General features: G+C 35.2%; 1 protein-coding gene across 1 annotated transcript in view; it reads right to left on the bottom strand.

Annotated features, from left to right (window-relative positions):
* LOC144965364 (lachesin-like) overlaps positions 1–10,000 on the bottom strand; it is a 237,110-nt gene that overhangs the window by 39,061 nt on the left and 188,049 nt on the right. Inside the window, exon 5 of the mRNA XM_078900618.1 lies at positions 987–1,016. Coding sequence (XP_078756744.1) covers positions 987–1,016 — 30 coding nt within the window. The remainder of the gene's footprint in view (positions 1–986; positions 1,017–10,000) is intronic.

Here is a 10,000-nt window from a genome sequence, read left to right on the forward strand (position 1 = left end):
TGAAATTAGGGGTTTTAAACCCAGAAATAAAAATCTCTGACCTTTTTATAGCGCAATATCCACTTAAAGTGCTCAAAGCGCTTTACAATATTTTACAAGCAAGATCAGACATGACTTTTTTTTCTTTAAAGACAGCGCTGCTTATGGTCTGGATCTTGTTTTACACCTGTCCACGGTGAGATAGGCTCTTGTGTTTAAAGTAACGAGCCTTTTCAAGGGACTCAACTTTGAGGGATTAGAAACGAGGACCCACAGGTCCGAAGGCGAGTGTCATACCATAAGACCACAAAGTCGCACAAATTGTCTTAGAAAAGTTTCCAGATTGTTATTTATTTTTTATGTTTGTATTTTTAGATTATTTAAAGGCCGTTGGATACCGCTCTTGCTTACGACCGATATAAAAGACAACACGGGGTGGGTTTAAAAGGAACCACATAATATATTATTGCTGCGTCTTATTCGAAGAAAGTGAAGAATTTTCCCAGTGTAAAGTTACTGGACACTAATGGAAGTCCATGAAATCATGCTCTAGGGCACTTGTACGTATAATTAAAAGATGTAGTTTTAGTGGGGGAAAAAGCACAATTAAGGTATGCGAGTGTATTTTATCAATTTAAAGAAAAAATCGAAAATCATTTTTTGTTAATCATGGAATCTCGTTTTTAAAGCACCATCACACCTGCTATTTTTATATTATAATATTTTCAACTTTTTATTCTAAATAAAGGGTAAACATGTCAATAAACAATGTTTAATCTATTCATTCATAAATTCATTGGCTTTAGATAAAGCGATGCCGTATGGTATGTGCGAAACTATCACAGATTGTCAGAAAGCTAACGTAGCTCTGCTTTACATCATCGTATCTGGCAATTTTTGTTGCGTCTAAAACATGCGTATTAAATTAAATAAAAGAAGAAATGAATAGGAGGGTATTTTTATATTTAAGTATTTATATAATGGGTTAATAAGTGCAGGCTACTTACTTGGTTTGACTACAGTCGGTGGTAATGGATCTGGAAGACAATAGATATAAAAAACAACAATTGAGTATAGGTCTAATTCATCATTATTACAATTCACGGTCGTTAGAATCATCATCATAGACATTATTATCATCATCATTAACAACAACATCACGATCATCATCATAATCATCCTCATCGTCTTTGACATCATCTTCGCAAACATCGTCATAATCATCATCAGCATCAGTTTTGTTATAACTATTCTCACCGTTTGTTATTTGTCGTAATTATGTTTTAAGTATACCAGCGATCAAGAAGGCTTTATATTTCGATTTTATTTTTCCGCTGGCAATAAAAAAAGACAAAAACAAAATAAACGAAAAACAAAAAAGTACAAAATAATATAAGGAGGTTAAACAAGTTCCAATATATAGAAATCCAATAATTTACCAATTTTATCAACGAAAATGGTGTTATGTATTTACTAGAACACAGCATTAGGTCTAAATCAATCTCCCTCTTCCCAGGTTTTTTTTTTCCATAATAATTTGGATCTCTTTGATCTCAAAAGCAGCAAATGATTTAAGGCCGTTATTGTTACGCCTTTTTGCGACTAATGTTGCTTCGATCGGTAAATGTCTTTTCCGTTTTGCTTCCATTTTCAGTGCTAATCACATTTTATTCATATATGATAAAAGGAATACAGCTACATTAAATCCACATAAAGGAATTTACGCGGAAAATTTTTGAGTTGCCCGACATAATGTGGGTTGGGCAAATTGACTTAAGGTGTGGCAAAATGTAAGGGAGGAATGGAATGATTTGAAAATGGGACAAAAGGAGCGGAAGGGGGAATCTATAAAATAAATGGAGAACGCGTTTGAGTAGGAAGTTGAGTACAGAAGATTGGGAGAGAGAGAGAGAGCGAGAGAGAGAGAGAGAGAAAGAGAGACAGAGAGAGAGAGAGACAGAGAGAGAGAGAATTTGTGTGTGTATGTGTGTGCGTATGTGTGTGTGTACGTCATAAGAGAACCAACAAGAGAGTCAGAGAAGAGATATTATTGTAAGTAAAAAGTGATCATCTCATTTCCGAGATAACAAAGGTGCGAAATAGAGAGGAAGAGGAGGGGGGGGGGGGGGGGGGGGGGGGGGGGGGGGGGGGGGGAGATAATCATAACCAATTCCTAAGAGAGACGGGTACATAGAGTCCTGGAGGATAAAACTGGATAGAGCGAAAGATACAAATTTGTGTATGTGTGTGTGTGTGTGTGTGTGTGTGTGGGTGGGTGCGTGTGGGTGTGTGTGTGTGTATGTGTGTATGTGTGTTTGTGTGATGTAGATGATGTAGAAAGTAGCGGGAGACAAGGGAAGGTGAGATGGGGAAGGAATATAACACAGAGGGAAGAGGAAATAGAGAGAGAGAGAGAGAGAGAGAGAGAGAGAGAGAGAGAGAGAGAGAGGGGGAGTTGCTGAAAAGGGGGAGAAATATAGAGAACAGAGAGAGAGGAATAGAAAGATAGATATATGGATGGATAGAAGATAGACAGATAGATAGATAGATAGATAGATAGATAGATAGATAGATAGATAGATAGATAGATAGATAGATAGATAGATAGACTGATAGATAGGTAAAAAATTGAAAATTGAAATTGAGCTTTATATAGAGCAATATCCACTAAATGTGCTCAACAAGGGGTCCCTGGTCAACAGCAACATTTAACATGTAGGGCGGGACATGCCACCTGTTAGGCGATATTACAATTTTTCGGACAAAGACAACGCTGTTAACGGACAGGTACTCATTTTACACCTGAGTACGGTGAGAGAAAGTGAGTAAAGAGCCTTTTCCAAGGACTCAACTATGCGCCGAGCGCGAGGCTCGAACCCAGGACCTTCCGATCCGAAAGCGAGTGTCATACCACAAGACCACATAGCCGCACAATAGATAGATAGGTAGATAGATAGATAGATAGATAGATAGATAGATAGATAGATAGATAGATAGATATGGTTGAGGGGAATTATTGGCTGGAATCACGTAGATTGCTCGATAGTTTCTTTGAGTGAATTTTTTATTTATTACCCTCACCTCATTCGGCTATTTCCTCCTACAACGATGTTTCATCCTTTGATGTCGACGGATGAAACAGCGTTGTAGGAGGGATATAACTTAATGAGGTGAGGATGATAAATAAATAGATAAATAGATAGATAGATAGATATATAGATAGATAGATAGATAGATAGATAGATAGATAGATAGATAGATAGATAGATAGATAGATAGACAGACAGACAGACAGATAGATAGATAGATAGATAGATAGATAGATAGATAGATAGATAGATAGATAGATAGATAGATAGATAGATAGATAGATAGACCGATAGATAGATAGATAGATAGATAGATAGATAGATAGATAGATAGATAGATAGATAGATAGATAGATAGATAGATAGATAGATAGATAGATAGATAGGTAGATAGATAGATAGATATAAAGATAGATTGATAGATATAAGGATAGATAGATAGATAGATAGATAGATAGAGATAGAGCGAATATAATAATAAGAGAGTATAAAAAGAAGCTGGAATTGATTATGCCCTATATTGATTTAGGCTGGCTCCGTGCGAATAAATTCATTTTCTTTATGAAAGACTTTAACCTCGGGCCATGGCCAAACAAACAGATCGGAGTGAGTAGGTGCGAGTACAGAATGTACTCATGTCCCTTGTGCACACATAACTGTCATGGCATCACTACATAGAGTTGCAGGGTTAGAGACACGACGTGGGTGCTCTTAAAAATAAGAACTTCGAACCATTGTGGAAATGGCGATTTGACTGATATAAACGGGGCTATGTCAATATTAGTCCCTAGCCAAGGGTTTCTGAAGACATGGAGATCGTGTTGTACGCATGACATCAGATCAGATAATATAGGCTATAGGAATATCCGTTATCAGTTTTGAGGGCAACGTTTTATAGAAAAAAAAAAACGAAATTGACGTCACTCGGGTCTTTTCTTATTATTTATAGACAGACATTTTTATGATGTCTTCACTAAATTATATCATTTAAACCGACTCACACTTATTTGCAGATCTGATACACCTCGAAACAGACCATAGCGTTCAAAGTTACATATAGATAGAATGCGGTTGGCCAAGGAGTTCACAACATTGCCATCCGGAAGTATAACGGACCAACACACAAACTCTGTGTGACCATGAACTTTATAGTCTGGTTAATACAGTTTAGTGAGAACAACTCACAAACGCGGATGGCAAAAACAATAACAAAGGCCTGAGTGACGTCATCTGCATACTATCTATAGATGTTTGCGTTGGTGCGTTATATCCGGTTGGCGGATGGTAAAACTATAAGACGTAGATACTGCTTACAGCACATGTAACTCGATTCAAACATTTATCAAGCCAGTAATTAGTACTACTCGTATAAATTGTAGGGGAAGGGATGTGTGCGTGTGTGTGTGTGTGTGTGTGTGTGTGTTTTGTTTTGTTTTTGTTTTTTTTTTGTTTGTTTTTTTTTTTTGGGGGGAGGGGGTTTGTCTGAGAAATTCTGAAAATTTACATTTAATTGCTCTGTATTTCGAGATTTTCAATGCCTTTTTGAGACAACTCAATTTCTGTCGATTTTGTATCGTGTCCTTACTGGCCTAAAACCTTTTAGTCTGTATAACTGCCATGACGATTACGTTCAACTTTTCATTTGTTCAACCTTTCCGTCATCCTTCCCCTTTTATTTCTATCCAATTTCTATTTTTTTTCTTAGAAATACACTTTAACCCAGTATCGGGAGATTGAATTTCTTTCAACCCCTAACTTCCCTAATTATTTATCAAGATTTTATTATTTATCAAGTTATTCATAAATTCAGAAAGAAAATAAAAACGGTATTCAACAAGACATCAAAACAATGCAGCACGGTCTTCATTGATTCATGATAATCAATTTGCAAATAATAAAATCCCCTCTGCTAAATCTAATCAAATATTGGACTTTTCAGCTGCCATTTATAGAAATCTTCGAGAAAAAACAATGAATAACGATCATTGACATAATTGACTCTTTGAAAAACCAATTCGAACCCAAATCCACATCAGATCATTAATTCATGAACATTTGAATCAATCTCTTGGTCTCTAACTGTTTGTAGAGGAGACTGAATTTCTTTCTCTCAAATGATAGTTAAGTGCCGTTCTCTGGATATACACGACGTATTAAAAAATGTGGCCAGAAAACTCGTCTTTCAAATATCGTCTGATTTGAATTACCCTCATCTTGACAAAAACTCTTAAACCTGGGACCTCGCGATTAAAAAAAAATACGTGTCTTTCCATAATCCGACAATTACTGGTCAATGAAGCCCTAGTTGCATTTCTTTTGCAGGTCCCTGTGCGGATTAATCTGTGATCGTATGGTATGTCACTCGATTTCTCATCAACAGGCCCCTGTTTCGGGTCCCCTATGGGTGGCCAAGAACGAGTCCTTGGAAAAGTTTTTTTCACTCACTTTCTGTCTTCGCACTGAGATGTAAAATGAGTAGCTAGCCGGTAACAGCGCTGTCTTTGACGGAAAAAATTGATCCCCTCCAGGTGACATGTATTCTACATGTTAAGATTTGCTTGGTGTAGCTTGTAATGCACTTTAACCTCATTTACTGGATACTGCGCTATTTAAAAGCTCAAGTTCTTTTTAACCCTCTCCTTACCAGCCATTTTCAGTATTTTCCCCAAAACTTCACACCCAACTAACACAAAAATATATTTTTTATCACTCAAACACAATAGCGTAAGTTTTTGCGATACAGAATTTCTTCAGCAAAAAGTGCTCTACAGCACACTGTGTTCATTTTCTTTAAATGTTATGATGTTCAAAATGAATTTGAATAAGAAAAATGTTGGTTGTATCGTAACGAATGTGACGATTTTCCTATAGTTGGTAAGGAAAGGGTTAAATGAGATCACGGGTCAAGAATAAAAATTAGAACCACTCATGCAATATAAAATATTTAGGTATTTCCTAAATGAAAATAGTGTATTTATTGTTGAAACGGAAACTCTTTTGATAATAATGTATTCAAATAATAAGTTATCTTACAAACGTCTTCAGCTATTTTCTTTAAGTTGCACTAAGCTAAGGAACAAAAACAAGTCAGTAATTCAAATACGAATCAGATATTATATAAAAGCAAAAATCTCTTGTTGCTCACAGATGTGTAACGTTTAAGTAGTTGACCGCTCAATATCAATGGCTTATTAATATAAACTATTAGGTAACAAGTCTTTCCACTCTTGAAAAGAATATTTATTGTTAATAAATAAAAAGTTAGGATTGTGACAGTTACGCACTAATATACGAGTCTTTTAAATCAATTATTGAGATCACATCTCAAACCAACACATAGAGCACTCTCATGCTATAGGACTATGAGGACAACAGTGATCACCATTATCAACTATTAATCCAAAATCTCTATATCAGTTATCGGTCTCAAAATATATAAACATGGCCATAGAAAACCATCTTAGAACCTTAAGTCCCGTCAAACTCGTCAAAGATCTTCAAAAATGATTTAGCTGATTATTGACGGTATGTTATTAAAGCGTTTTACATGGGGTACCAAGCCAACAGCAACACTCAACATAATATTATAGGATAAGATATGACGTATGTAATGTGCTTTTACAATTTTCCGAATGAAACGACGTTGTAATGATGAGAAAGTGTTAGTATAGATCCTTTTCCACGGACACAGGGAACCCACGGTCACAAGCTAATTCCTCAAAACCGCACAGACATACTATCATAACAATGACCTTATTCTAATCAATCATGGTACTGTAATCCTCTTTAAAAATACATATTTTTGCAAACAATTTGGCCAGGCGGCTCGTCCTTTAAATATCCACGATTAAAATTATCGTCGTCTTGTCAAAAACTCTCAAACCTGAGATTTTTGTATGAAAGCCCTTGACAAGTTGGGGATCATTTTAATTAATCGGTATTTGAAGAACGAGTATTAAGCTCATAATTTTAAAAAGATGTTTTTAATATACTGCAGAATATTAGTGATAAAACTACTAAGATAATACGTTTGTGTTGTACAACGTATTATCATAATGTTCGTCACCACAGATTTTTGCAAAATAAAGAAATTAGATTTTGATCTTTTCTAACTTTATGTCGTCAGTCAAGTTTGAGTTAAACATTATAAATAAACGTTTTCCTGAGGTGTTTTTTTTTTTTTTTTTTGGGGGGGGGGGGGCGGGGTTTGTTTTTTTTTCGGGGGGGGGGGAGTTATATAGTTTATTTGGGTTTTGTTTTTGTTTTTGTATTTTTTTGTCTTTGGTTTTGTTTTGTTTTTTGTTTTTTTTTGTTGGTTTTTTTTTTGTTCTTTTGTTGTTTTTTTTATTGTTTTTTGTTGGGGGGGGGTAGTTTTAATAGACTGGTAAAAATAAAGCTTCACGTGTTGTAATTTGGCATTTTGATTGATTTAATTTGGTTCTTGGTTGTTTCGGTCTATTTTTATTTCTTGCTTTAATCAAGGTGTATTTTGCATTGTCATCACAATACATTGTGTTATATAGACATTTGATTTTATCGATATTCTACGGTATTAGATAGTGTGCACTGAGCAGAACACAAACAAATTGACATTTTAAAAATCATTTTACCAAAGTCATGTAGAATAAATCACAAGCATAGAGTTGTCCGTATCGGTTACCTTTGACCCCTTAAAATTGTTCAGAAAAAAAACATTTAAGGAAAATTTTACGTTTTTAAAATTGTAAAAAGGCCATGTTTTGACAAAATAAATTGAAAAAAATTATTTCCGCCCTGAATGACGGGTCAATGCATCGCAAAACATTTCTGTTATGCGGCGTTTAAAGCGAAGTTAATTAGTGCAAAGTATTTATACGGATAAATTGTGCACGAGAATTTTATTTTATTGAGCTATGTTTTATCATCAAAATAGCATCGTGCATTTATGTTCTGTCGTAGGTTTGTAAAAGAAGCAAGATTGCATCGTCTGAAGTTTTATAACTCAATCGGCAGCCCGAATTTACAAAATAGCAGGAATCTCTCGGATGTCAACAGCGATAACGAAAGGCGCCGTGCAAAATGACCTTTGACTAAAGCAGGGTATTCATCTCTCAATGCCTCAATCTGTTCTAAGCACTTGAGTGGGGGGGGGGGGGGCACAATGAATGGCCGAGTCAGTACTTTGACTTGGTTTGTAACGAGTTAAAGCGACTATTAACACGGTCAATAATTAATTGAATGATGCTAGCAAGCTTTGTGTCATTGGGAAGCGACAACTAAGACGGCTAATAATAAAATGGACGATGACAATAGCAAACTGTGTCTACGTGAGTACGACGTATTCTTTTATACTTTATTTTTTATAATTAAATTTTGTATTTAACCATTTGCATTGTTCCTCATCTCTTTCAATCCATTTTAATCAAGAAATTAGGCCCGATTTTGAGGGAACAAAAAGAGTAATAATGAACGTTATATTGACAGGGTGGTAAGAAATGATTACAGTCATTCCAAACGGGTAGGTTGATGTTTTGAGATAACTCATTCTATTTTTGGTTTCACTCTGTCTAATCTAATATCGGGGGAGAGCACAAAACTCTCATTCAGATCGGATGGTCGCAGATCAAACATTGGAAGAGAAATGGGTACTTTTTCTATTGTGTCTTTGACTTTATATGATGCCAAATTTAATCCCATCGCAATAAAACGGCGTTGACATTAGGTTCCAAAACTTTTAAAATTTTACCCACAACAATCTGAGACATATATTATTTTGCTTAAATCTATTTTGGTCCAATTCTATCATCATCTTTGAAAATGCATATTCTAGAGAGAGAAAAATTTACGAATCAATAAACCGTTTCTTGCATGCTTTTAAAATTGAGATTAAGTTGCCAGCAAAGTTTAGGATTGAAGTGGGCAATATGATCCCATGAGATTCCAAATGCTAAGGATGTGGCTTAGGCAACATCCGGTTGATGTAATAAAGACTTGGAATTCATTTTGTAACTCCTAGCATTGAAAACAGTGTGACATTTTCAAAGCAAAAGATCTATTACAAAATCATTTCAGCATAAAACCATTACAAGAATTTCAATTGCTTGATACACTTTATCCTGGTCTAAAAGGCGGTTTTATAATCGGGTAAGGAATTAAGATACTGGCGTGCGTTATTCGCTTTTCGTTGCTTCGACAAATGACATAAAATGGCAACCTTTGGAAAACATAAAACCATTTCATCATAAACTAAGAATGGCAGAAACGATAAAATAAATTATTATCATTTGTTGAAAGTTTCTTTGGATAGCGATGTGTTAGAGAATTTTTTGGAAGAGCTAAATGGAATCTAATGCAAGAGTTCGAGATGAACATTGCTTTTTTCAAAAATGAATACCGACGTATCGTTCACTTGTATGGTTCTCCAGTCTCCAAAAATTGTGACCCAAATTTTGATCTAAAAAATAATCCACAATTTTGTTCTTATTTCATTCCAGAATTTCTAGGTCAAGCGTTTTTGGTGTCAATGGTTGGTTGAAACAAATCACGTGGCCAACATCACAACCAATCGGCCGCGAAGATAAGCAGGAAAAACCAGGACAAGCCAGGACCTATCTGTTGGAAATCTAAACATAATCTTGTGATGGCGAACGCCCTGTATTTTAATCACGAAGGAAATAACACACTTGAGGGGGCTGATGAGTTGTCTCCTTATTTCTGTCATGTTTTTATTTCATAATGTATACGTGTTATACCAAAATGTTTGAGTGTTTCTCGAATACATTTATTTATGTCGCTCTTCTACTTATTCGTCTGAGCTGTTGAGAGCTTTATGATTAGTATTTGTAATATAATTTACTTTTCTTCAAAGATGGAAGCAGTTCATGTTTTTAAATTTTCTGATGAACCTAATTTACTCGGCTTGAAAGGTGTCAGAAAAGTTCAGGCCAGTGAAA

The sequence above is a fragment of the Berghia stephanieae genome, chromosome 2 (assembly GCF_034508935.2).
Source record: "Berghia stephanieae isolate SIO BIC M18660-M18661 chromosome 2, UCSD_Bste_1.3, whole genome shotgun sequence".
Classification (NCBI taxonomy): Eukaryota; Metazoa; Mollusca; class Gastropoda; order Nudibranchia; family Aeolidiidae; genus Berghia; species Berghia stephanieae.